Raw genomic sequence first — 26,260 nt, forward strand, 5'->3', positions numbered from 1 at the left:
GCTGATATTTGACAGGGACACTGCTGCTGGTACCTGCTACTTTCTAAAAGGGCTGCTGGATTTTTAATGACCGCCAGCAGTACAACCTTGATCTTACGTGTCATCCCAGCCTCCTCTGCCCTGGGGTGCAAGGAGGGTTGAAGTTGGAAAGCCCACGGAATTACTGGGGCTTTCTATTAATCCTGAGGTTTCCTCGAGGGCTCCCTACCCAGGAGCGGTCTTGGACGGTGCGTGGTTTGCGTTGCAGGTCACTGTTTTGGGTAGGGTCATTCCAAGCTCATCTCTTTGCATGGAGGGATTCCGACTGACACTCTTCTCTGTGTAATGCAGGGAGGCTGGATGGTCCAGAACTGCTTCCTCAGGTATCTCCAGGAATCAGTGTTTCCTGTTTTTTGCAATTTATTTTTTAATTCCCTCTCCATTTTCCACAGGCTTCTCTGGCAGAGCTGGATGGCYCTGTGCTTGGCATTTGCGAGATGGCGATTTGCTTTTGCAAGTGGAGCAAGGTCTCATCTGGGGGAATTAGGAGTCAAGGAAACAAATCTACTTCCCTGGCTTTGAAGGAGGCTAACAGTGTAAACCAGAGGGACTGGAGACTGACAAAGTTGAGAATATGACAGTTGCGCGGGGTGCGAATCTCACCGTGATCTAGCAYCTCCCCTTGCATTTATAGCTGGAAATCAGGTTTGCAAACACCCAGCGGATCCTTTCCTTAGGAGCAATAACTGCCGTTGCGGCTTCCGGAGGCGCTTGGGGGTAGGTCCGTAAACCACACGGGCAGCAGGCGAGGGAAGGGTTCACCTGGTGAAATGTTCATACCTTCCTCAGTTACCAGAGGAAAGCAGGCAGCCGAGAAGCAGATGGGTTAAAATAGGACGCTGCATCTCGGAGATGCTGCGGGAAGGAGAGGAGGGAAGCGCCTCTTCCCGCTCTTTGCACTGGGGCTCATGGCAGAGCTAAAGATCCCTTTGGCATCCCAACAGGGGCAAGGCAGGCAAGAGCGGTTTTTTTAAAAATATTACTATTATTATTGTTATTAGCACATGTGTTAAAGAAAAATCAACTYAAACGAGCAAGCAAACGGAGCGAATGACAAGCAAATGTCTCAGCCTCAGGCTACCTCCAGCGGAGAGATACATATTGAGTGTTTGGTGAGCGTGGCACAGCTGGCCTGAAGGTTGATTTACACCTCAGAAGCAGAACCACATTGTTTTTGGTGATTTAGCACCGAGAGGAGTTTCAGGCATGTCCTTCTCCATGCACCGTGGAGCAGTTGCTCGCACCTACCTGGGAGCATCAGTATTTCATTGCGTTGTGTTGGCAAAGAGCTAACAGAGTTTCCTTGATCATTGCAGCTGGGGTATGAGTCACCTAGTCCACCCCTTAAATCATAGCGGGCTGACAAAACACTCCAGAATGGACTGTACAGGACAATTCCTCACTGTCAGGAGAGCAGATAAGATGGGCTAACGTTCACGGTGCTATTTCATATCCTCTCCTCTGCAGGCGCCGCGCTTCAGCTGACAGCGGAAAGTTGATAGCCCCAGAGAATCCAGAGTATCTTTGCTTTTAATCATAAAATTGTTTGTAGGTCTTTTTGATTAAAGCCACGGGAGCGGAGCTCACCTGAGAGGCTCTGCAAAGCTGCCCTGCTCCGCTTGCCGCCAAGTCACAGGAGCTTTGGGTGCTCAACAGCTCTCCGAGCGGATCGGCGGCGGCAGCCCGCGGGGCTGAGCCCTGGTGTTCATGTAGACTATGTGCTAGCACCCAAAAATTCTCCCAGGACATATCCCTGGCGATGAGAAAGATGGTTGGACTTGATCATCTCAAACGTCTCTTCTGACCATAATGATTCAGTGATTCTAAAAGGGAGGCTCTCCAGGTTGTCCTCCAGAGCCAAGGTGTGCCAAGGTGCTGGGCTTCCTACCTAGGCTTGCATCGGTACCATGCAGGATCTCTGCGCTGTTTTTATGCTCTTTTTAAAWTTTTTTTCCCCTGCAGATATAAATACAGCCTGGCGGGTTGCTGTTTGTATGTGTTTAGCAGAACAATCTGGCATGGTTGGCTTTATTACGGCACCTAAGATTTTATTGCCCAGATCTGGTATTCACTTTTCTCATCTGCCTCGCAGTGAGGTGAGAAGGGAAAAAAAATGAAAAGGTTTTTAGCACTTGACTGCACTTGTGTCTTGCACAGGACTCGACTTCCTCTCCGCGGCCRCTCCGTCCGCACGGCTCCGCGCTTCCTGCTGCGCTGGGTGAGCGCCCGGGCCCGCTGCTGCTCCCGGCTCTCTGCTCGCTGCCTTTTGGGGGAACATTCATTATTCCATATTTTCAGCAAATTACCCAGCTTTACGGCTCTTAGTATAAATCTAATTATCCATCTGCTACGCTGTGTTGCGGCGCTGCGGCTCGTGGCACTCCTGTTCCAGGTTATTAAGCTTCTTGCCTTTGTCCTCTCGCAGCTCACGCCAGCCGGGCTTTTCCCCATGGAAAAACGTCGCCTTTTTGGCCCATCCGAATCACCAAATGGTCTGCCTGGCTCCAACTTGCTCTCCACAATTCTGTTCTCCTCTTAGCCACAAATACCTGATAAGCTAATTGCTCATTAAGCCCTCGGCTCCCTCCGTGTCACCCCTTGCTCCCCACTGAGCCCGGCTGCTCCCTGTGCCGAGCACTCGGCTTAGCAGCAAGTGAGAAGGCAGCATCACCTTGAAGTGGAGATTTTCATCTTCTCGGCATTTTTCTTCCCTTTTTTTTTAATGTCTCTCCTCCGTTCGGCGCTTTTGAACATCTAACGTCTCTTTCATGCCTCACATGCTCGGCGCAGAATTGCTGGATCGTGCTGCCCTCTCGAAAGCTCCCGTCCCTTTTGTCAGGTTCTCCCCTTCGCCCCCGCTTGCTTCTCGGCTCTGTTTCCATCGGTGTGACTATTTAGGGCTCTGCTTTGCTGGGTGGTTTTTGATCTCCAGAGGCGAAGGCTCTTCTCTCGGATAAACCAGGTTTTGCAAAGATGCTCAGAGAATAGATTTTTTTAGGCCAGACTTGCCCGAAGTTGACCTTGGGGATGCTTCCCACCCATCGCTTTTAGAGGCGGTTAGTCGACATTGCCCTTGCTTGTTTATTCTTTGTTTTTTACTTTTCTAGAGCTGTACCTTTATCATTACCCAGCCTGTCTTATATTCTGTGCGCAAATGACCCATCTCCTCCTGGATAATGTGGYATTCTGCGGTAATGGGAAAGCTCCCTGTTAAATATGTATTTCAGGAAGAGCTTCGGCAGCCACGCACGGAAGCATCATTTGCYGCGCAACATCCCAGGCATCCCGGGCACGGAGCCGGGTGCTGGCGCTGCCGAATTACGTGCACTGAATTGTGCCAGTTATCCTGCCCTGGGGCACCCACAGGCACCTGCCTGTTCTGCACCTCCTTCTCACTTGGGCTATTAACTTTTTCCATAAACCTGGAATCTCAAATGGGACCGGACGAGCATTACCAAGCCGTCGATCATCCTGCACGTTCCTTCTGCCCTCATTCCGAGGCAGAGATTTACAGCTAGGACTGCGGATACCACCATTACTGAATGGCCATTACCCCTCCAAGTGCTGACATGGCAAGGATCAGTGTATCACCCCAGAGTCACATAATTTTAACATCCGTGTGCTTGCACGGTCTGCCAGAAATTCTCCAAGTTTTCCCTCTAAAAACGTTCCCGGTCTCCTCCTGTGCTTTGGAGGAGAGGAGAGACGCATGGAAGCTCATGCAGCCTGTGACTACCAAGCCTTAACATCCCGAGTCCTGCCTGGTGCTGAGCTGCAGTTACTGCCTTCCTCCCTGCCCAGCTCTGTGCTGCCAAGTCTCCCACCCCCTTCTCTCTGCCTTTTTTTCCCCCTCTTTCCTAATTTAAATCTCATTTTGCTGCTGCATCACATTGCAAATTCCCGTTGTGCTCCAAGCTCTGCTCTTGCCTCAGGGCTGTGTTGCTGCTTTGCAGTCTTCCCCTGGCCCTCGGATGTGTGGTCGCGAAAAAATCCCTCTTAAAAGCTCTTGAGAACTCCAAAAGTCTCTCTTAAATTTTCACCTGTCATCCTGGGAGTCAGGCTGTGCAAGATCTAAAACGGCCCCGTGCCACCAGCCGTGTAGTTCACTGCTTCTAGTGGCAGATCCAAAGCATCCCCAAAACAACATCCAGGGAAAGCTACAGCAGTGCCAGAGTGGATCTGCAGCAGCCACACACGTGGCCGGAGCGTGGGCCGGGCTGCTGGTGACCCCGCAGCGAGAGCGGAGGCACCTGCGAGTGGGGCCCACGTGTGCTCGGGGCAACCTCCACCGCGCCGGCTGACAGCGCTCGCGGGGCCTCCAGCAGCTCGTCCCGGTACCAGGACCTTGCTGCTCCCACTGACAGCTTTAACAGAAGGGAAAGAGGAGGAAATGAAGCTGGGGCGCTGAAGCACCTTCCTTCATCTCCACGGTCCTGTGTGGCCGCACTTAGGGAGCTGCGCTATTGCTTCCACGCCTGTTTTCATTCCTCCTGCTGCCCTCTCCTTGCGCTGCCAGGACTTGCGGTGCTCAGACAAGCCGTCCTTGGGGGTAACAACTTCCCACAGCTCCCAGGATTGTAAGTGTAACGCGGTGAAATAKCAAGTGGTGGAGACTGCAGTATTGCCTGCTGCCCTAGTGAGCTGCTGCAGAGAGCTCAGGGGCAGGTTTCCCTCTGTGTCTGAGGTGGAAGCAGTGTGGGGGGCAGCCCCCATCCTTGCTAGGTTCGTTGTCTCTGGTGGTCCATGTAAGGGATGAGAAGAAACATCTCCCGTCAGCAGGGCCGCCTGGAGTCTTCGTGAGTGGAATYGGCCTGCGCAGTGGTTTGAAAGCACAGAGAAGAGCGGACCTTGGACCACTCTGTGAAGGAGGCCATCATGTCCAAAGTCTTCATTATCAGCTGGTGAACCCAGGTCTCTGCTGTCGCCACAGCATTGCTGGGGCAAGTGCCATCACAGGCCGTGTTCAGGCTTAGCCTCAGCTTTTCATTTCAGCAAATCTCCTCGCTGATGCCAGCATCCCCTTATCTATTAACAGATTAGCACAGCTTGAATTTCCTATGATTGTAGTCCCTGGTCTGGCTCATTGTATTTATTTTGTCCGGGCTGCTTTTCCCTGGGCTTGACAGTGCAATTTGTACAGATCTGTGCTGAGTTTTCAAAACCCTGAAATGAGCTTTGCGTTAGCACACAAGTAGGGCATTAGACAGGAGCAACCTTGGAGAGCACCTTCCACCCGGGAAGACTTCCTAACCTCTCCAGTTTCTCCTTACCAAAGCTCCACGGTTCAGAGGTTTTAATTACAACTGATACTCCAGGTGACTGGTGAAGCATTAAAAGGCATACGATTTTTTCGGTTAGATCTCTCGCTGTAGMGTTTTTATTATTTATTTGAGATAGGTGTGACAAAAGAACCTCAATATCCCAAGCTTCATATTTTGCTTGCATAGCACTAGGAGAGCTGCAGCCGAAGGAGATTCTCCTTGCTGTACAGCTGCAATCAGAGATGTGTCCACCTGCAAACTTGTTTCTCGACTCTGGTCTTGCTCGTCCAGGGGAAATTTCAGGTGCGACAATCAGATTTTCAGATGAGAAGTTGAGTTGTCATCGTGTCAGAGCTGCAAACTCCAACACGGAATGTGAGGATGCAGCTCTGTTCTCCTCGACTCTCTTATTCTCACCGGCAACGAAGCCATGGTGCCCGGAATGGAGCTGCAAGTGTTGCTGATGTGCCAGCAGAGCCTGACACCCACCCGCGTGACATCCGTGGCGGCTGCTAGCAAAGCTCAAAGCAGAGGCCAACAAAACCTAGCTGTACATTGGGAAAGGTAGAGACCAAAGCTGTCATGTTGGAAAAAGATCGAGCCGGAGAAGTGGCTCATCCTCCTCCTGCCCGCTTTGCTGTGCACATYGGTTTCATCTCTGCATCTCTGTAGCTGCTGGGTGGTTTGGAGATGCGTGGGGCTCGTGCTGCAGGCCGGAGGCATCCAAAGGGGACATGTTAGCCTGGGTCTGTCACAAGGAATGAATTCAGCCATTTGGGAACCGCTCGTGGCGAGGGGTGCGTGGGCGGTGAGACCGGGCACAGTTTGTGACTCAGAGGCTCTGGACAAAAGGGCCTTTCTCCGGGCTCCGCAGGCCCAGGGCGATGCACGGGCAGGGCAGGGCTCTCCTAYGCTTCTCACCAGCGTCCGCCACAGGCTGCTGGTCCAGACAGACCGATATTTCTATGCGTATTGACATGCATTTTCGGGCATGCGTTTTGTTCTTTCCCCGCAGCAACCCCAAAGTGCAGATCGAGGCGATCGAGGCGGGGGCGCTGCAGAAGCTCCTGGTTATTTTGGCTACAGAGCAGCCCCTGGCCGTCAAGAAGAAGGTAAGCGGGTCGAGACGGGCCTACCTCGTTCCCTTGCTGCAGCACCCTGCATGAAGCCTCCTCTGTGCCGCACTGGATGCAAGCGTTCCTCATTCGCCCTGATGGGCCAGCGAGCGTGTTGCTTGTGCCCTGTGTGCATCGGGTTTTGCTCCTCACGGGGTGTCTCCACAGGGTCACAGGGGGGTCCCATGTGGCTCCCCGGCCTCCTGGCAGCGCCGCTGTGAGGGAAGTGGGATGGCAGAGCAGCCGGAGAGCCGCGGGGCGCCGGGAGCCGGCRCAGGGATCAGGGAGGGAGCTGCATCGAAGCTGACATGAGGAAGGAGCTAATTGCTGCYGCCAGCCCCGCGCGCTGCCCCCGGCACCGGCCAGCGGCCGGGGCCGCCGAGCGAGACCCGGGCAGCCCCGGGCTTAATGTGCAGCGCTGTCTGTTGGGGCAGGGGGGTCCCCGCTGCCTGCCCCCTGCAGCACTGWACTCCTTGGAGCATGAGATCTAATTACCCGCGCGTTAGCGTGCAGAGCCACCATGTACTGGCCACAAAATTACCTAAAAACCCAGCCCCAGCGTTTAACACAGCGACCGGCTGCAAGAGGGGCTTTGGTAGGACAAGGAAGCCAGGAGCTGCCTCTCTCCTTCTCTACCTGTGTGCCACGAGGTAAACTGTGACACGGTGCCAAAATCAGGATGGGGAGCACCTACAGAGACGTGTCCCTGCTGAAAGTCCTCTGGGCCCGCAGGAGCTGTGGCTCCCTTTCCCAGAGCAGAGCAGGCCAAGGAGGCGCCATGTTGGCTCCTTCACACCGCCCTGAAGGAAATGGGAGGTGGCAACGCCCGCKGAGCGGCCGGAGGCGACTCCGAGCATGTAGGACAGACACAAATTGGACGGGGGGAAGGTGCTGTCACTTCAGATGTGTCCATGGGGAGCGCAGGCCACCTCTGCATGCAAGAGGAGTCAGTTCAGATCGGGGGCAGGCCCCAAGATGAGGCGCCCTGGCCCTGCTATGGCGGGTGCCTTGCCCAAAGGGCGCACGCTCGGCCCGAGCACCTCGCTCAGCTCTTATCACATCGCTCCTAGGACTGGCAGGCGAGTGGAAAAATCAGTAGGTTGGCCCCTAATTGCCTGCTCAGTGTCAACCCTCTGCCTTGAGAGCCCTCCCAAAGCAAGTTCCCGCTTACCCAGATCACCTCGAGGGGGAAGGGCTCCGCTGAGTAGCGCCAGACTCTCCTTTAGCCCAAGCTGGCCTGGCCCATCTCTGGAGCCAGTTCTGCGTTCAAGAAAGTAGAGATGAGGCACTTTGGGACATGGTTTAGCCAGGGTGGYGATGCGTTTGTGGTTGCACCTGATCTTGAAGGTCTTTTCYAACCATAATGATTCTATGTTTCTGGGGACTGGATGGGAGAGCTGCAAGAGGAAATATTTGCTGAGGTTCAGCCCAAATAGTGCCACAAGCCACCATGGGGTATTTAGTGAGTGTGTCTATCTATGAAGAAGTTAGAAGCCACCAAGGCAGGCTGGCACACAGGTGCACAGYGAGCAGGGCTACTCACAGGCTGGTCTGAAAGGTCCCATGGCACTGGGGAGGGTGCCCACCATCAGCTCAAGCCTGGAAACCAGTACGGGACTGGTTACAACTGGCACAGGAGGGCCTGAGGTGCTGATGGACCGTTCTTCCCACCAGGCTCTCTTTGCCCTGTCCTCGATGCTGAGACACTTCCCCTATGCCCAGCAGCAGTTCCTCAAGCTTGGTGGCCTTCAGGTCCTCAGGGACTTCTTCAGGGAGAAAGGCATGGAGGCCCTCTACGTCCGCGTGGTGACGCTCCTCTACGACCTCATCATGGAGAAGGTGAGGAGCGAGGACACGTGGCGCCCATGGGGCCCTCCAGCCTCCGTGGGATCAGGGCAAGAAGAAGCAGTCCCTGCAGTGGGGATCAGGGTGCTCAGCAGCTCCCAGCACCTTGGCCACCACTGTTGGCTGCAGGATGAACTAGCTCGAACCCTGGCTTTTCAATAAGCCAAGATTTGCTGTTTCTACCTTGGGCTATTTAAAAAAGAAAAGGTAAGGGAAAAAACAAGCAGGAAAAATCCGAGGTGGATCTGCCATCAGCTTGGTATCACCGTCCATCCATGGCGAGATGCAGGCTGTTAACCAGCTGCCTAGAGACATGTGCCTGTGGTCCTGCCTGGTTCTGAGCAGAGCTGCTCTGCTGGTCTCTTGTTGGAGGCAAGCCCACAGCTTTTAACTGTTTTATTTTAGAATACCTTGGAWTACTGCTGTAAATGTCAGCTTAAAAATCCTGCTTCCTCGCCACCATTTGTTATTTAGCTTGTGCCTTTCTCTGACTCCAGAGAATGGGAATTAAATCCACTTTCACTCTGTTTATAGCCAATTTGTCCTGCAGATTATTACGGCTGTAAGACTTGGATTTCGGGCACCGCAGAGAAATGCCTGTGTTGAAAGCAGTTGTGTGGCAGGAGGTTTTGCAAAGGTGTGAATTATTTCGCTTGGTCCAAAGTTTTATCAAGCGTTGGCTCTGGCGTACGATGAACCCGTTTATCGAGCCACGCCGAAAGGGAATGATCTGCCTGGGCCTTTCAGCAAAACGCTTTCCATTCGCTCACGCTCCATGTTTTACTGCTGCACCTCCAGCAGTCCCATCTGTTCCCAGCTCTAGACTAACTGGAGGCAATCTACAGCCCCTACAGATGCTCCGTTTTATGTTAAATCCATGATTTTCACTGTCCTTCTGATGGCGGCAGCCACCTCCCCGCAGATAAGTCACTGCGCGCTCCCTTTCCAAGCCCGTGCTGAAAATGGGGAGGAAGCTCTGTACCAGGGAGCATCGGGGCCGGTYGGGATGAGGTGGACAGAGTTGGGGTGGCCTCAGGGAAAGTCAAGCAGGCTGCTCTTCAGCTGAGCATGGCCATCAGCCTTGGCCGCAGCCTGCTCTTCAGATGGAAGCACAAAGAGCAGTGGGTCRGAATAGCTTTTTGCACCTCACGTTTTCCTGTTTTTCCCCCAAATACTGTGTAGCAAATGTGCAAATGGGAGTCTTGCAGGGAGCCTTCCTGGGGGCACACAGAGGGTTCTTCCTTTTCTCCCTGTGTCCAGCCGAGCAGCAGTACAGTGTAGCTGGAGGGCACTCCGGTCAGTGCTCCCCGCCGCGCTGAAGCCCCAGTTGACCCTTAGCAGTGGTGCTGGAGAGGCAGGCGCTCGTGCTCTGAGCTGGTTAGTGAAGCACTTACAGAGCAATTATCACAGGGGACCCCAGCCGAGCTGGAAGGGGAGCCCTGGGAGGGAAGCAAAGCCCGTTTGGGGGCTTTTGATGCTGCCAGCAGCTACTCCGCCAAGGCGGCGCTGGGGCTGGTGGTGCCCGCTGGGGTGTTTCCTCCTGGTTGTGGCTGCTCCTCGCCCTCCCCACCAGCGCCGCTGYCGTGGGGCAACTCCCTGCAACCAGAGCGGAGCAGCCTGGTCCCTGGGGTCTGTCCCTGCACTGCCACCAGCTGTGCTGTACCTGCAGCAGCTACAGCTACTGTCCTGAATAGGTGGGATGCAAGGAAGGGACCTCATGGCATCCCCTTCCCTTGTGTCCTCTGCTGAGTGGAAGCTCTTGGACTGCCAGGGATCTGCAGTAGATGGAGTGTGTCTTGCTGTGCTGCTGCCAGGGCTTGTCCTTAGCTACAGTGAGGCTCAACGTGTCCCATGTGGCTTCTCCTCTCTGTCCTGGCTCTGTTTTCCACAGCTGCTGCTGGAGGACTCTCCGGACGGGGATCACACGCAAGAGAAAAKGGAGCAGTACCAGCAGGTGCGGCTGGTGCCGGCGGTGGTGGAGCAGGACTGGTGCACCATCGTGGCCAACCTCCTGGCCGTGCCTGAGCACGACACTCGCGAGAAGGTGCTGCAGACAGTGAGGGTGCTGCTGCCCTTCTGCAAGGAGCGCTACTGGGCCGACACACACCTCGCTACCRCGCTGCACCAGCTGCGCCACCAGTACCAGGAGCTGGCGGCTCAGGAGCTCCGTGAAGGCGACAGCGAGGGCTACTTCAAGGARCTCCTTGGCTCTCTAGACACCGTCATTCAGGAGTTGGGAGCAAAGTAGCTGCTGTTTCACTTCGATTCCAAGTTCAGCAGTGCGGATTTGGATGGTACGCGTGTAAATGCACTTTTGAATAAATTGCGGGGCTAAATGGGATCTCCCCACCACCAAGTGTCCTAATGGCTTYGTTACTGAAACACAAGTATTTTGGGGCATATTTTCCTTTGCTTAGAGTATTCCTGGGTAAATAGAGGCACTAGAAGCACAGAGGTAGTTTCAGCTTATACCAACTGCCACTCTTCAGCTCTGCCAAGAAATGGTTGAATATTCTGAGTCCTCCTGGGGATCTATTAGGTGGGAAGGCTTCAGGGAGCTGGGATTGTCCTTGTGCAGCTCTGACCTGCCTTTTCTTTTCCTTAGGGAAAAGTTGTCAGCAGAACAGCTGTAATCCTTCATTTCCCTCTATAGAACGTGCCTTGGCACCCAGGAAGGGCGGTTGGGTTTCATGCTTAGACTTAACTGAGAGCAGTGGGAAGGACTTTCATTCCATGGCAAGCGTGGTTGGTTGGAGGTGCCCTCTGGAGGTCACTGGTCCAGCTGTGCTCAGCACAGGGCTCCCTCCACGAGGCCAGCGTGGGTTCCGAGCACCTCGGAGCTCAGCGCCACCACCCCTGGCTGTGGGTTACATCTGCCAGGACCTTCTCCATGGTGGCAGCCCCTTCTAGGTGCTCTTATTCTGTGTCCCACCATGGTACAGCCACRCAAGCGCCTGCGCCAGGGTCACACACGACCCATGCAGAAGCCCTCCAAGAAGCCCCTTGTCCCCAGGCTGTGCCYGGAGCGGGGCAGGACTCTCTGGGCTGGCCTGGCCATGTGCTCTCCCTGGCGCCTCCCCATCACAAATAGGTGTCCCCCAAGGCTGCACCGAGGCCAGTTCCATCCCCACCAGCCCGCAGAGGAGCCCCGCAGAGCATCAGCCTCCATTTGCCCATCACTTACAATATACACACACCTAACGGGCACGACTGGCTGATGTCAAGTGTGTTTCTCAGCCAGCAAGGCTTGAATCTGCACTGGGCCGCAGAGTGGGTCCTCGCCACGCTCATGTCTGTGTGTGTTTTGGGCAGTCCCTTCACTCGCTCTCCCTCCGGGAGGTCCCCTCGGCTCTGCGGGCTCCTTGCAGCATCTTCCTGCGTTCCAGTTTCCATCAGGATCCTCTGCCACGTCTTTTAACCAGGGGCTTTAATGTGGTGCTGAGTTGCTGTGCTCCAAAAGTTCAGAGCATAAAAYATATTACCTAAGAGATACGACAGGTTTAAAAAAAAGGTACATCTTAATATACTTTTTTTTTTCAAGCGAACAGGATTTGGGGGCTTTTTTTTATTGCTTTTTTTGCTTGGTTGCTTGCTTGTTTTGCAGTAATTTGCTTATTTTGAAGACAGCCACTGAACAGCCCAGGGTGCCTAACACTTCAASCAGTTGTTTTAACAGCAAGAGATAAAGAGATAAAGGTGTGGCATAAAACTGGACATGTGCATTACATACATATATATRTGTGTGTGCACGCACATATATATACATATATATTTACATCTATTATATATATATAAAATATATATATAACCCTCTTGAAAGCCMGTGGGGCCAGCACGTTGGCTCACCCTCTAAGCAGATACGTGGTTAGATGGTACAGGCACATTAAAGACTAGTATATAATTCAGCTGTTTATCTTTCATCCTCCAGAGGCCAAAACACTTTAAAACCTTAAAGCTTCTGCAAAAATATCTTAGGACTGGGCAAATCAGCACTTTTGAGCACCGATATCAATAATCTTGAATGTATTTACAGCTCGAATAATTACTATTTTTTAAAAGCTCTACTAAATTGCAAGCTGATCAAGTTAGCTCAGACTGCAGCTTAAACACAGCCAACGATGGGCTCTCAAACTCACTTGCCGTTACAAACATTAAATACCGAGCAGGCCACTTTCCATTTTTAATGCTCTGTAAAAACAAGCTTTACCAAAACAGCAAACAAGACTTTGACCTGCCCAGATGCTGCTTCTCCAATGCTGCACTTTTCTCTTTTTTCTTTTTTTTCCTTGGGTAAGTGTAAAAACACCCAGGAATTCATAAAATTTAAAGAAGAGAGCAAAATTACGCCTTGCAGCCATCGTTATCACAAATAATGTACAGTCTAAATTGCAGCCTGAATAAACATTATTTGCTGGCTTTCTTTGCAAGCCCAAGGCAGGATGCGGAGCAATTATTAGCAATGAGCACAATGACAATTTGCATTTGAATGCGGGGCGCTGGGGGGGTCCAGGGGGGTGGGGGTTGCAAACCCGCTTCATTCACAGCACCACAATACACCGGCTGCTAAAAGCAACTTTATTAGTATCCTGCAGCAAAATACATTAGTAATTTGTAACGAGGCATTAAAATCCTTGTCTTGCAGCATACAAAAGTCATGGGTTTTCTTCGCGCCACACGCTACAGGGGGTTTCCTGCCTTTGCTCCGGGGTGATCCGCCTTCGGATAGGGAGGCAAAAACCCTCAGGAAAGCTCCGCTGCAGAGTCACCTGCAGATGCCCCGTACCAAGAGCCCAGGAAGGGGCTGGCAACAGCAGCAACGCTTAGTTAATGCACCGCCAAGCCCTGCTCCAAATCCTGCTCTGAGGAATCCTGTCCATCCTCATCCCCTCCAAACCAACTCCAACMCTCCTGCTTAGGAAAGGCCACCGCGTGCTCTTGTTCCAGCTCTTTTGCAATTGCAGCCGTGCAGTCATGGCCCTGCAATTCTGTATTTTTGCATTTGTTGCAGCATGCGGAGCTCCCTCCCTGCCAGTCCCTGCGGGGAGACACATGCAGCGATCCCTCCAGTCCTGCGCGTGTGGCATGATTCAACCAGCAACGTTAACCATTAGTGTTAGGGTAAAATCCTCTTTGGTTATAGAATATTTTATTTAAAGCAAGATTATACAAAATAATTTTTGTGGGTTTGTTTCTTTTCCGTCTAGAAATACACCCCAGAAATCTAAAAGCAATCTAAATCAACACACTCTGGCAGGCTGAAGCTATACGGAGAGGATGTGTAAATTTTGAGTGTTCCCCCATGAAATCTAAACAAAAGTTATCAAAATTATATTAAGTAAATAGATTTGCAGGAATAGTAAACTCTTGAGAATCCTTAGAATATTAAAAGTAGAGTTCTGGAAGTAGCAGTAGTGGACTAAAGGAAAAAATAACTGAGATAGAAACCTCTTTAAATACTTTCCATGGCCTTGAACTCACTGAGAGCCTGCACAGGATTAACGTGCTTCTTCTGGGATGCCCTCTTGATCTTTGTTTGAGTTTCATCCTGCTTCTCCCGCTTGACCAGGGGTTTCTTCTCGGGAGCCTTCATCTTCCAGGAGACGGCAGGGAGGTTGAGGGAGGCCATTCCCTGCGACTTCTGGTATTTGGTGGAGGCCACGTAGGAGGTCTTCACTGTCTGCACCACGGCATTCATCAAATTCTTGGCTGCTTGGATGAGAGACATGGCACTGTCCACCTGGAAGAGAGCAGCACACGGGCGTCACGGAGTGGCAAGCCCAGGTATGCCAGGAAGYGTGGCATTCTTGGAGGCTTTCTCCATAAGAATGCTTGGAAATTGCTTTTCCCTCTTCTTTAAAAATGGGTTTATTTCAAAACGGAGGCAACATTTTAATTTGACACTAAAATGACTCGTGCCACGGAGAAGGAAGAGCAGCGTCTTTGCACATGACCTGGGCCTCTTCCCCGCTACCGGCCTTCTCCAGGCTTTGCATGTACCTCTGTTTGCCCTGGTGGCTACRCTTAAACAGCAGCTCACTCCCTAATGAGATATATACAGCCGTGGCAACAGCTTAATCACTCATTAATAAATATTTCAATCATACTAGAATATTAAGTTGTAATCACAGGAAGCAACAGGCTTGTATCTTTAGGCAGGGCTGTAGCAACAGCTAAGATTTACCCTGGCACAATTAGTGTCCATTTCCCATGTGATGCTGAACTGGAATTTGGCATTTGGGACTGCAGTCTGGAGGGGGTGAAGCAGCAGCATGTGGAAATGCAGGGAGAAAAAAGGATAAAACGCAAACTTGTGATAGTGAGGGGAGGGAGCAGGCGCTGCAGGCAGCCAGGGAAACCGGCACCTCACGGATTTGCTGTAATAGCAGCTTAATAGCGCTTGATTCCCACGGGCTGGGGGGAGTCTGCGTTGAGTCAACCGTTGCACCTTGCACCGATTCAATTGAATTAGCAAAGTAAATTGCAAAATTGAGCGTTGAGTGAAGGCGGGTTCACCCCTCGCTGCCCACGCAGCTCGGCGCTGCCGSCCTCTGCGCCCGCTTTCAGCCCAGCGCCCAGGGCACGGGGCTGGCACCCAAACTCCTTCCTCACCGCTCAAAGCCTTAACCAGGAGCCTTGCAAGATTATCCCCCCTGCTCTTTTACCTGTTACCCCACTCGATGAATTTGGCCCCTGGTTGAACCCTCTGGTTTGGGGTTCAGATGCTCCTTGCAGGCAAAAGAAGGGACGGAACCCCAGTCCACGTCCCCAGGTGTCTGCAGGACGAAGGGCTCTTGGAAGCTCCTCGCCAGGTGCCCTGCTGCCAACCAGCCTAAGCCACCGCCCCCAAGCTGCCCCCACTGCATCCGCTATGTCCATGGCTCTTCCCAGCAGGAAAAATCATACTGACAGCAAGGAAAGCAAGAAGGGACATTTCTAACCCAGCTGCTGGGTCACCTGGGCTGCAAGCTCTCCCTGCCTTGGTTGCAGCCCTGTTTCGATAACACTCTTGCTGTACAAGGCGCTACTGCTTCATGCAGGGAGAGAAACCTTCTTCAGGTCACCTGACTGCCGGGATCGGACCCGTGGATGACCCTGAGCCCCTCGCCTGGTCATGCCACCCTGGCAGCAGCTTCCCAGTCAGCGCCCTAACCCAGCAGATGCTCACCAGCTCCTGTAACTCATTTATGGTGGAAGGGCATGGAAATTCAGGAGACAGCACCTAACTGTGTCCCTGCACAGTGACAACCTCTGCCCCTGACAGCACTGTGCCCCTGGCCGCACAGGTAAGAGGCCACCAGGCTGCAGGGGAGACAGCAAGAAAGGGCTTCCCACGTTCTGTTCCTTCTGCCAGCTCCCTACATGTCACAGGGAGAGGGAAAGGCACTAGCGAACAAGCCCAACAATCCAGTGCAAGGAAGGCTATGTGCAAAGAAACCAAGAACTGAGCTCCATCCCCACCTCTCCCTGCAAAATAGMAGCACACAGATTCCTCTCAGTGGGAAGCGTTTCACGAAGACCAGGGAAGACTCAAAATTATTTGCTCAGCAATGGCTGAGGGAAGGGAGCGGGCTGGCCTATGGCAGCTTTCAGCTGTCACAAAACTGCACAGCCACTTAAAAAACCCTGTGTTCTTCAGGGCATAGCTATTTTGAAATATTAACATCCCTGGAGAATTACAGGGCCAGACATTCAACATGCTCAGAGTCTGTGCAGCAACACAGGGTGGGTTCAGGCATGCTGATTAAAGTGATTTAACCTCATTAAAGCAAAAAAATACAGTCTTTGAAAAAAAAAATGGTAGGTTACATAAAGGTAAAGTGAACCTATCTACAAATACTCTTGAAGAAAAATGGAGGGTGTATTTTTATAAACAACTCCTCCAAAAACAACGAGGCCATGTGTGCAGGGCTGGCAGGACTGTAACATCTGCACATATTAGAACTTTGGCTGGAAGCTGACAGATACCTTATCTATATGCTATCTATATGCTGTATTAGTTAGCATAAAAGCTTGGTGTGGGGTAATTGCTTCTCTTGGATGCCAACCCATGTGAAAGGGACAGCTCATACGCACCCCGGACACCACCAGCTCCCCGCCGAGGTTCTGCACTTCGGCCTTCACTTTGCTGCAGATGTTCAGCTGGTGGCAGTACAGGGCGATGCGCTGCAGGTAGGCGAGCAGATCCTGCTTGCACGCCGAGTCCGGACACTGCAAACGCAAAGGAGAGGTTTTAGTTCACAACTGTGGAGCAGAAGCCGCTGACTGATAAGCCCGACGGCTGTTTTACAGCACTCAATGTGCTCGGAGATCACTGCGCTTTCCGCTGGGCTTTGCTTTTCATAAGACAACCGTGCAACACACGTTCATACCCAAACACATCTATTATCTTTAACTAGCCAACGACAAGCCCCACAGTTCCCCAATGACATCCTGCAAAACAGATGTGCAAAATATTCCTGACTCCTGCTCACGTTTCCCAGCAGTGTAGGAGCTAGATCCCTTGCCAGGCATGAAATACAATTTTCCAAGCGTTCACCGAAGCGCTTCGCCGTCAGATAAAAGCTGTTAGCTCTGCAATTGAGAGSCTACATAGGTAGCAGGGACCGCACTACAGCTCGGAAACCTGTTCTCCCAGCTCTGGTAGAGGCAGAAGTGGAGGAGCATCGCGTGCCCTGCAGACYGGAGCCGTGATTCATGAGTCTGTCCCACGCTGGATATTAAAGCAAGGGGAGGCAGTCGAGGGGCCATGGCAGAGCAGGAGGGACTCTGCCAAYCCGAGGCAAAAAGGCTCTGGGAAGTCTCCTCTGACACAGGTTTGCAATGCTCTATTAAATATTCCTTTGCTTTTTGCAGGAAAAGGTAGAGGACTAAGGCTGGATCTGGCTGCCACCCTTGCTAGATCACTGCATATTCTGGGGTCCCGGATGCAGAGCATTTGCTTCCCACAGCAGCAACTCACAGTGCTCTGCTCCAGGCTGCTGCTCCAGCTGAGCAGCGAGGCTCTGAAGGAATGACTAGCTCAAGTGAGGTGTTCAGCCAGTTTTGTTCTCTGTTTTGCCAGGGCCACAGCATTTTTTAAGCCCAGATGGCACCGCAGCCCAGCAAGGAYGAAGCAGCTGCTCTGGGCCACACAGAACGACGCTTCTGCGCACAGGCTGTTACCTAAAACGCTGCCCAGAGACAYGCACGACACACGAGGCGGGCTGGCACCATCACATCATGCTGTGTGAAACAGGCTTTAAGCACCTTCACAAGCATCCAATCTCCTCCAGAAGCTATCAGGAGTCACAGGATCACAGGATATTCAAGGTTGGAAGGGACCTCTGGAGATCACCTAGTCCAACCTTCCTGCTCAAGCAGGCACACCTAGAGCATGTGGCACAGGGYGRCATCCAGGCGGGTTTTGAAGACCTCCAGAGWAGGAGACTCCACAACCTCCCTGGGCAGCCTGTTCCACTGCTCTGTCACCCTMACAGTAAAGAAGYTCCTCCTCACCTGGAGACGGAACTTCYTGTGCTCCAGCTTGTGGCCATTACCCCTCGTCCTATCGCTGGCCACCAGTGAGAACAGCYTGTCCCCTTCCTCCCTGCATTCTCCCTTCCTGAACTTATACATGTTAATCATATCCCCTCTCAGCCTTCTCTTCTCCAGAGAAAAGAGGCCCAGCTCACTCAGCCTCTCCTCATATGAGAGATGTTCCATTCCCTTAATCATCTTTGTAGCTCTCCACTGGACCCTCTCGAGAAGCTCCACGTCCCTCTTATACTGGGGAGCCCAGAACTGAACACAGTACTCCAGGTGCGGCCTCACCAGAGCTGAGKAGAGGGGCAGAATCACCTCCCTTGACCTGCTGGCAACACTCCTCCTGATGCAGCCAGGATCCCATTGGCCTTCTTGGCCACGAGGGCACACTGCTCACTCATGGTTAACTTGGTGTCAACCAGGACTCCCAGGTCCCTCTCCGTGGAGCTGCTCTCCAGCAGGTCGAGCCCTAATCTGTCCTGGTGCCTGCGGTTATTCCTGTCCAGGTGCAGGACCCTGCCCTTGTCCTTATTGAACCTCATGAGGTTCCTCTCTGCCCAACTCACCAGCCTGTCCAGCCTCTGGTCACCCCCTCAGGTCCCTCTGGTCACCCCCTCCTCCTCAAGCCCAATAAACTAGGAATAAACCCAAGCACCTGCAGCTCTTCCACAGGCAAGTTGCTCCCACCAGCGAGTGGAGAGCGGTGCACAACAAAGCAGCAAAGTTTGCCGGGTCATTTTTTAAGCTGATCAATATTAGTCGGCAGCACAAGATGTTTTTGAGGAAGTGCACAAATAACACTGTCCAAAGAGCTAATGAAAAGCTGGAATTAGCGCTTGGGAAAACGCTCTCCATCTCCCCAAAAGCTCATCTACCAGCAGCACGCTGAATTGAACGTTGACAAATGCACAAAGCTGCCCGGCATCGGGAATGCAACAACTTGACGTTGCTCCTTTCACAGAAACCATCCAGGGAAAGCCATTTTCAAGGCAGGAGACTGCTGTGTGTTTATCCAGGGCTGCAGAAGGCAATGAGACATTAGTGGTGCACGGACTGGGATGGGAAATGCTATTCCGCTGTATTTACGTATGCTGTGACTCGGAAAAGCCACATCCCGGGCTGTTTACACAGGCAGAATAGAGCTGCAGCTCTAAGACTCCAGGCGAGATGAAGGTTGAGAAGGTTGAGCCGTAACAGGAGCTGAGGAACAGCGTGACAAAAGGCGCTGCATAATCCCTGCCGCTTCCTATATAGACACATTTAGGTAAAAAAGAAGGTAAAAAGAGGAGTCCAACCCTGATTAAAAGTGATTATGYCACTGTATTAACCCACAGGAGCAACAGCCACAAAACACAGTATTAAGCTAGTGCAGGAGGATTCCCAGAAAATCGCAGAACTGCTGGAGAGAGCAGTAACAGGGCACATGTCCCGCTGCCCCCCGAAAGCAAGGAGCCCAGGAAGCGTGGCTGAGCAGGGCCTGTTTGCACGGCACGCTCGCCGGCCACGGCGCCCACGTGCTCCACGCCGCTCGCTGGGGACAGGCCCCGCGGGCTGCTCCACTTCAGATCCCAGATTGCTCCCGGGGAGACAAACGTTCCCGCGGGACGTGGGGCRCTGCCTCAACCTCTTCCCCCAGCTCCTTTTGGTTCTTACGGTTGGACACTGACACAGCCCCTTGCCAAAGGCTGAAGGTAGAAGAAGCATCGCTTTCGTGCAGCCAGCATTTCAACATTAAAAATATATATATTATATATGTAGCGAATCACTCTTGTAGAAGAACCATTTTCCTTTCTGAGGCACCCGCAACATCTCGGCAGCCCCCCTTACAAACAAGCAGCCGCTTCTCCGAGCAAAAGATGGAAACCCTCGGGACGCCATGCGGGCTGCCGGCTCCCTCCCAGGCTTGAGCTCCCTCGGATAGCGGCTTGTAGCGTTCCAAAGGGAACGTGTTATGAAAGCGGCTGGCAGGAGGAGTTGGGATTTCCTGACACACTAACAGGTGGGTCYCGATTCACCTCCTGTCGCATGGGTAACCCACCAGGCAAACACATCCGCTCGGCCAAGCCCTGTGTAAGCACTGAGCTCTCGACCATATCTTGGCACGGCTTCCTGACCAAAAACCTTTATCCAAGTTTGCATCAAACACCTGAATTAAAAGAACTCCCCAAATAATCAACTCCACCTGCTAAAACCCACACTRCACCATAAAGCTTCACCCCAGTATCTAACTATTCTCCTCCTTGCTTGATCCACCTGATCTAGCAGTGGCACCTGACCCTTCCAGAAATACGTTTTTCAGAATGCTGGAGCAAGTAAATCCATTTTAAAAACACTTTTCAACTTTATCTCCTCACAGAAGATTTCTCCCTGTATCATTAATAAATTAAGGCAAACACAACATCCTCTGGATGAAACATTTAGGAGAGACCTGCATTACAAAGATTTACTTCCACACCGAAATGGTTGTATTTGAAAACTTCTATTATGAATTTACAGTCAGAGAAAGCCTGAAAAGCTACAGCCCTATAAAACTGAGTTTAGGCAACTAGGTACCTCTGACTTGACATTCTTGCATTTCACGGTCTCATTTGAATCCAGGCTGCCATTACTGATGGTTCTCCACAGTTTGGGTGTGGGCTGACACCAAAGGCACTTTGCTTGGCCCAACGCGGTCCCAGAAGTGGCACAGGCAGGTGTGGGACATGAAAACCTGAGCTGTCCACRCTCATTTAACCCCCAGCTTCTCTCAATCCTTGCACATGTGGCACAGCTACGTGCACAAGAGCCTGCGACAACGCAGCAAATACCTGGGGCCCCACGTGCTACGTCCACAGTCTCCTCTGCGGTGGGAACATGCAATGGACARCAACAAAATCCTGGAGACTTCTCACAGTCTCCCTGCTCAGTCTAGGGAGCATTGAAAAATCAGTAATATTAAAAGGTTTCCTCCCCAGAGCAATGGTAAAGGTTGTGCAATAGGTCACAGGCAGCAATTACTGGCTTGCCTACCCGGCCCTGCCATCGCGCCGCAAAGCGCTTGGGCACAGCCTGAGCTCCACTAGAGCCACTCGAACCCAGTTTCAGTCCTGCCCAGCTAMGGAAACTGCCCTAGATACTACGTGACATGAAGCACTGTTGTCATTTCACTTCTGCAAAATGCTAGGGCCTCGATTTCAGCCAAGGAGCTGCCAGGGTTCCTACCCAACATATTTAACTGCTTGCACTGGTCAGGGTGCCAGGAGAGCAGCCAGAAAGAAGGGGCTACTGTTTTTGAGCATGCAATCCTGGGAAAATCAGCTAGAAATAAAAGAAGGAAAGCACAGAGCCTCCTCAAAACTGAAGAAATAGCTTTGCATTCATCACGTCTGCAGTGCTGAACAATCTCCTGCTGCTCATTTGTGCTGGAGAGGTAAGAAAGTGAACTGTGACTTACGTGGTCAGCAATAGTCCGGCCCAGCTTGTCCATCCTTGACCCGGCCTCTGCAATTTTCTTGGCTGCACTGATCACGTCTGAGGTGTTCTTTAGCGGACCTTTGCCTCTGCAAAACAGAGCAAAATCTACCTGCTAGCACCAAAGAAATGGAGGAGAGAACAGGGCATTTCCCCTCTTACTGTCTTTCACGTTGCGTTGCAAGGGATCCCTCACTCAGCTGCCAGGGTCAGGCGGAGTCTGAAATCAGCACTGAAATCAGCAGGTCACTGAGCRTAACCACTGCAGCCCCTTCATTTTAAAGTAAATTCGTCTTTAGCTCCCTCTCCAAATTTAGGCTAAATGTAGGAATAAAAATACCTTAAAATTCACTGCTTCAAGCAACCCGATCATTACAAGGTAGTATTTTAGAAACCGGATCTGTAATTTTCATGGAATGCAACAGCAAGTTCAGAAACAAAACAAAACAACCCCCCCATTCTTGGATGAAGTGTCATAAATGGATTTCTGAGGCCATTAGCAAACCTCTCTCCCCCTTGCAAACAGCAGTACTAGGAGCCATTTCTGTAGCACAGTAGCACCGAGAAGCCCACAGAATTTCATGCTATAAAGAACTGAGCAAAACTATATATTCTTTGGGACAAGAATCRCCCTGAGGAAAGAAAGAACGACAGGCAATAGTCACTGTGTTGCTGCAGATCAATTTGAACAGTTATTACCACGCAGCCACTATATAGCAAAGCATCTTCTGAGACTTTAATAGTGCAACATTTAAACGGAAATTATCGGCAAGAAGACTCCTAAGTGCCCTCGCCACAAACTGCCCTAGCAGGTCCCCAGCGCCACAGATTTTAAGGGACAGCCCTGGGTGCCCGAATTAGAGAGGCTCACCTGGTGAAGTCCGTCATCTCCATCATAATCATACACATTTGTTTCGCCAGAACGATTATGTCATTACCGCTGTCATCCCATTTGGACACTTCGGCATCCAATTTGCTCTTTTCCTCCTGGAAGCTCGCTACTTGCTCCGCAATCTTAGCTTTCTGCTCTTGAGGGAGCTGAGCCATGAAAGCCTGAAAGACACAGTTTCCTCCCATTGCCGTATTCAGTCACCTGCAGAGGGCTTTTTGGGAACATTTCCACTAATAACCAATTGAAGTCATGTGGCTGGGGATACAACTTTAATAGCAATCTTGGTATCTAGGGGGTTTACAGGACCATTTGCTTCCCTCGCAACCCAAGGCCTGTGCAGTATGAATCACCTATTAACGTTAGGAAATGAAGAGGGCCCAGAAAGGCAGGTTGATACCTGCAACACAAGCAGTTGCATATTAAACCTGTGAAGACTCCAAACGCGTTTGCCACGTTGAGCCTCCCTTCAGCAAAAACAGCATGAGGAAGAGGGACCTGCCTATTTTTTTGGCAAAATTTAACATTTTGCAAAGGAAGCTCCACATCAGCATCTTGTGCTGGCCCAGCGAACAGAACAAATAGTACCAGAGGCTTCTGTGCAAAAACCTCAATGCACCATTTTGAAACAGGCTGACGAGGAAAGAGCAAAATATGAAGAACGTGTGCTCTTACTCCTGAATACAATCTATTAGGCTACTTTTACAGCCTCTATGGGAGACTCAGTGCCCTTCTTTTCATTAACACAAGGAGCATTCAAGCCTCCAGGAGCAGGTGAAAAGGAGTCTGTAGCAAGAAAAAGCATCTGGTAGCAGCCGCACGCTASGAAGTGAATTAGAAACGTTTGCATTTCAATAAAAGGGAGGAAGGGAACACGGGAGTAGAGCTCCCCTGCCCAAGAAAGGAGAGCATAAAAAATACCCTCAGCTCGTCTAACTCCAAAGCCAATGTGCCAGAAGTTTGATAAATAAGGGCTAACTACTCCTTGCCTGGTTTCAGGCTAGAAGAGCTTTCACAAAAAATCTTTCGTGGCACTCTCCCAAGAGTATAAATTGCTATTGATCTCAAATGGAACATGTCAAATAAATAAAACGGGTACATTAAAGGAAAAAAACAGGCTTTACCTATTGTAAGTTTTCACCTATTAATGATTAAATATTGCATATCTATGTTCTCATTTCTAACAGTCCTAGGAGGGGACATTAGTCTRAATTATTTTATTCTGAAGCTGGTTTCAAACCGCCTCTTGATTAAATGTTCAGAGGCCCCACAGGCACAAGCCTGGGCTTCAAAAGACRCTCTGTCAAAAGCTGCCTGAACTGCAGCAGGACCTATTTCTTACTCGGGTCTGCTCTCTGCCTGTTGAAAATACTGCTATGAAGCGTGTGCCGCGAACACCAGGGGAGTCATTTCCCCCGGGTCTGCCCAGGCAAGTACTCGTGTCTGCATCAGTCTCGGCAGGGAAGCATCAAGTGGTTCATCAGTCCTGAAAGGATTTCCATCCTTCAGGAGCTCCCAAACACAGGCATTGCTGATGTCCATCACACCAACAGATGCTACACTCACTTAACTTCTTTTTCAGAAGAAGACAGCAAACGCAGAGCATCCGTTTTCTGCCCTAAGACTTTCACCAGAGAAGCAGTAAAGCTTAAATTGGATTTTCAAAGCAAATCAAACTCTTTCTCAGCGGGAAGGGGAGGCTCTGTTTTGCAACAGCTCATTTTTTTTTTTCTTACCCTCGCACTTTGTCCAGCAATGAGCTGATCATCTTCAGTCTGAATGCTGGTTCTGCTTCGGACATCGAAATCCTCCGTCTCGAAGTCAGAGTCATCCAGCTCCTCGGGAGTCTGGGAACAAGAGAAACTCAGTAAGAGTCAAAGAAGGGGTTTCRTGGCTGCAGGAATCAGCAAGACTGATGGTTTGGGAGCAGAGAGAATGAAAATGAGCAGAGGCAAAAAGCAGTCAAGACATTCAACAACAAGGTAAATCAGCACCGTACGCAGCTTATAAAAACATTACATTATATGGGCCTGACTCTGCAGGTGAAACGTAATGGGGTCCCCCCAAACTGCACACCACTAACTGAACAGCTGAGATTAGTCAGAAGATGCTAATGCACTCAGAAAAGCAGAAAAAAAGAAGAGGGTTTTTTTTTAATACAAAAAAAAATTGCTTCTTTTGCAAATCAGTTTAATGTTAATAGCGTCACTTGACACCCTGAAGCTAATATTGTACACAGCTTTTAAGGTCTGCTTATCAGCCACAGATGTACTCTTTAGCACTGTTATGAATCAAAGCATCTATTGAATTAACAACAGATACAATATATCAAAATTTCTTCTTCTCCCCCAGGAAAAGCTTAAAATTTTCGCTAGGAAGAGCCTGCTTTTAAGCTGTAGGCTAAACACATCTGACCTAGTTCCCGCTTGCCTAGATTTCATTTTTGCTACTGCTGGTCTATAGCTGGCAACATTTCCGTACAGCTTATCAAGTTTAAACAACATCTGTTTGTTAAAATACTACATCCTTGCCTGGAGTGGCACTTCGTGACAGCTCTGCAGAGCTGCATCAGCACAGAACTTGACTGATAAATGAAGTAAGTTGTGATTAATAGATAAGACACAAGTAAACAGCCTATTCTACGCATTTCTTTCCTACAACTTAAATTTAAAAAATGTGTCCTGCAACACAGACGGCTTGCAGTACAAATGGGACTAAAGGAGGACATATAAAATAGCTTCCAAAGACCAAAGAGGGCTCGRCAGGCTGGCAATCGAACCTGGGGTGTTGCAGGTAAATGCAAGGAGCAGCACATGCACCAAGTGAGCATGAGGGCACCCGCTCCGGGCACCCCACGTCCCAGAGCGACCGATGCGGGGAGAGCAGATCCTGGGGCTTGAGCCCTGTGGTGCTGGCTCTCCTGGCACAGCTGCTTTGTGCTTGCAAAACAGAGCCCAATATGAGCATGCTGCAGCACCCAGGGCAGGCTTGTGTGTAAAGCAGACCCATGACATGAAAAGAAGAGGTGCAACCACAAAGGAGACAGAGTCCCTGTGAAATAGGTCCTGCAAAACCTSACCAAAAAGCACCTGACCAAAGTCAGGTTGCCCAACTGGCCCCATGCATCACATGCTGTGGCAACACAGAGGACAGTACAGGCTCGRCTCCAGACCCGCCTGCCACCAACTATGAACTTTTCAAGAAAAGAAAAAGCAGATTTTATGTCTAAGCTCTCTGACCATCCAAAGCGTCTGCTCTAAGGAGTCATTTGCTGTTGTTAAATCCGAGGTCGCTAYGTTTAGCGTGTTAATAAGCGAGGCGATATAGGCTGTTATGAAAGATGCATTAAGGCTACGGAGCACCCCAGCTCTGCCTACCAGCGATGCTCAGCTCCATTAAGTGAGGCTGAGTTGAGACACACTTCTGAAGTACTTCACTGAGGCAYTGGCAGTCATTAAGATTGAAAACACAAACTGAAATGCCTAACACTGTCTGCATGGAGTAGAACCGACGCCTCTTCGTTCACTAAAGGGGAGCTAAGAGTGGAAGAACAGACAGAGGTTTCAGCAGAGGCACCTTACCCGGATCATCAGCACGGCTTTCCTGATATCTCGAATGCCATCGTAGACCAGGCGYGAAGCATCAATGAACTCGTTTTCATCCATTGGCTGAGCCGGGTCTGAACTCAGAGCTTCCACAGCAGCTTCCACTTGCTCAGTAAAACGTGGCATAACTGAACGAGGAACACAAACTAATAGTCAGTGCCCACTCCAATACCACTTTTTGCTGTAGACTCCCATACACGTATCACTCATTAGTGGCTATTTCTGGAAATTGTGCGGTAGTCTCATGTAAACTCAAAGCACTGGTTACAAAAGATGAGCAACACTGCAGCTCCAATCTTACCTCCATTTCAGTTGCTGCTGCCATGCTCTTTTTCACCCCCCTTTACACAATAAAAAAGTTTTAAACTTTATCATACCCTTCTAGTGGGCAAGGCGAAAACACCAGGAAAACAGTTAGAGTCCAGAGAATAAAATCTAAAGTGTTTATTTACTATTCCCTGTAGATGTGTATCTCTTGAAAGCCTCCCTAAGCCCAACGTTATCACCATTAAGCTCAGATTTAAGAAGTCCCTG

At 50.9% G+C, this 26,260-nt stretch overlaps 2 protein-coding genes across 2 annotated transcripts in view; one reads left to right on the forward strand and one right to left on the reverse strand.

Annotated features, from left to right (window-relative positions):
- SIL1 (SIL1 nucleotide exchange factor) overlaps positions 1–10,616 on the forward strand; it is an 85,722-nt gene extending 75,106 nt beyond the window's left edge. The window contains exons 8-10 of the mRNA XM_026035770.1: positions 6,316–6,412; positions 8,090–8,254; positions 10,152–10,616. Of these exons, the coding sequence (XP_025891555.1) occupies positions 6,316–6,412; positions 8,090–8,254; positions 10,152–10,508 (619 nt within the window). The 3' untranslated portion in view covers positions 10,509–10,616. The remainder of the gene's footprint in view (positions 1–6,315; positions 6,413–8,089; positions 8,255–10,151) is intronic.
- Positions 10,617–12,936: 2,320 nt separating this feature from the next.
- Positions 12,937–26,260, reverse strand: part of CTNNA1 (catenin alpha 1) — a 90,959-nt gene continuing 77,635 nt past the window's right edge. The window contains exons 13-18 of the mRNA XM_026035767.1: positions 25,703–25,854; positions 23,858–23,968; positions 22,104–22,285; positions 21,216–21,321; positions 16,334–16,468; positions 12,937–13,997 (exon numbers count right to left, since the gene is read on the reverse strand). Coding sequence (XP_025891552.1) covers positions 13,710–13,997; positions 16,334–16,468; positions 21,216–21,321; positions 22,104–22,285; positions 23,858–23,968; positions 25,703–25,854 — 974 coding nt within the window. The 3' untranslated portion in view covers positions 12,937–13,709. The remainder of the gene's footprint in view (positions 13,998–16,333; positions 16,469–21,215; positions 21,322–22,103; positions 22,286–23,857; positions 23,969–25,702; positions 25,855–26,260) is intronic.

Source organism: Nothoprocta perdicaria, unplaced genomic scaffold, assembly GCF_003342845.1.
Source record: "Nothoprocta perdicaria isolate Ctin4 unplaced genomic scaffold, notPer1 scaffold_166, whole genome shotgun sequence".
NCBI classification, from domain to species: Eukaryota; Metazoa; Chordata; class Aves; order Tinamiformes; family Tinamidae; genus Nothoprocta; species Nothoprocta perdicaria.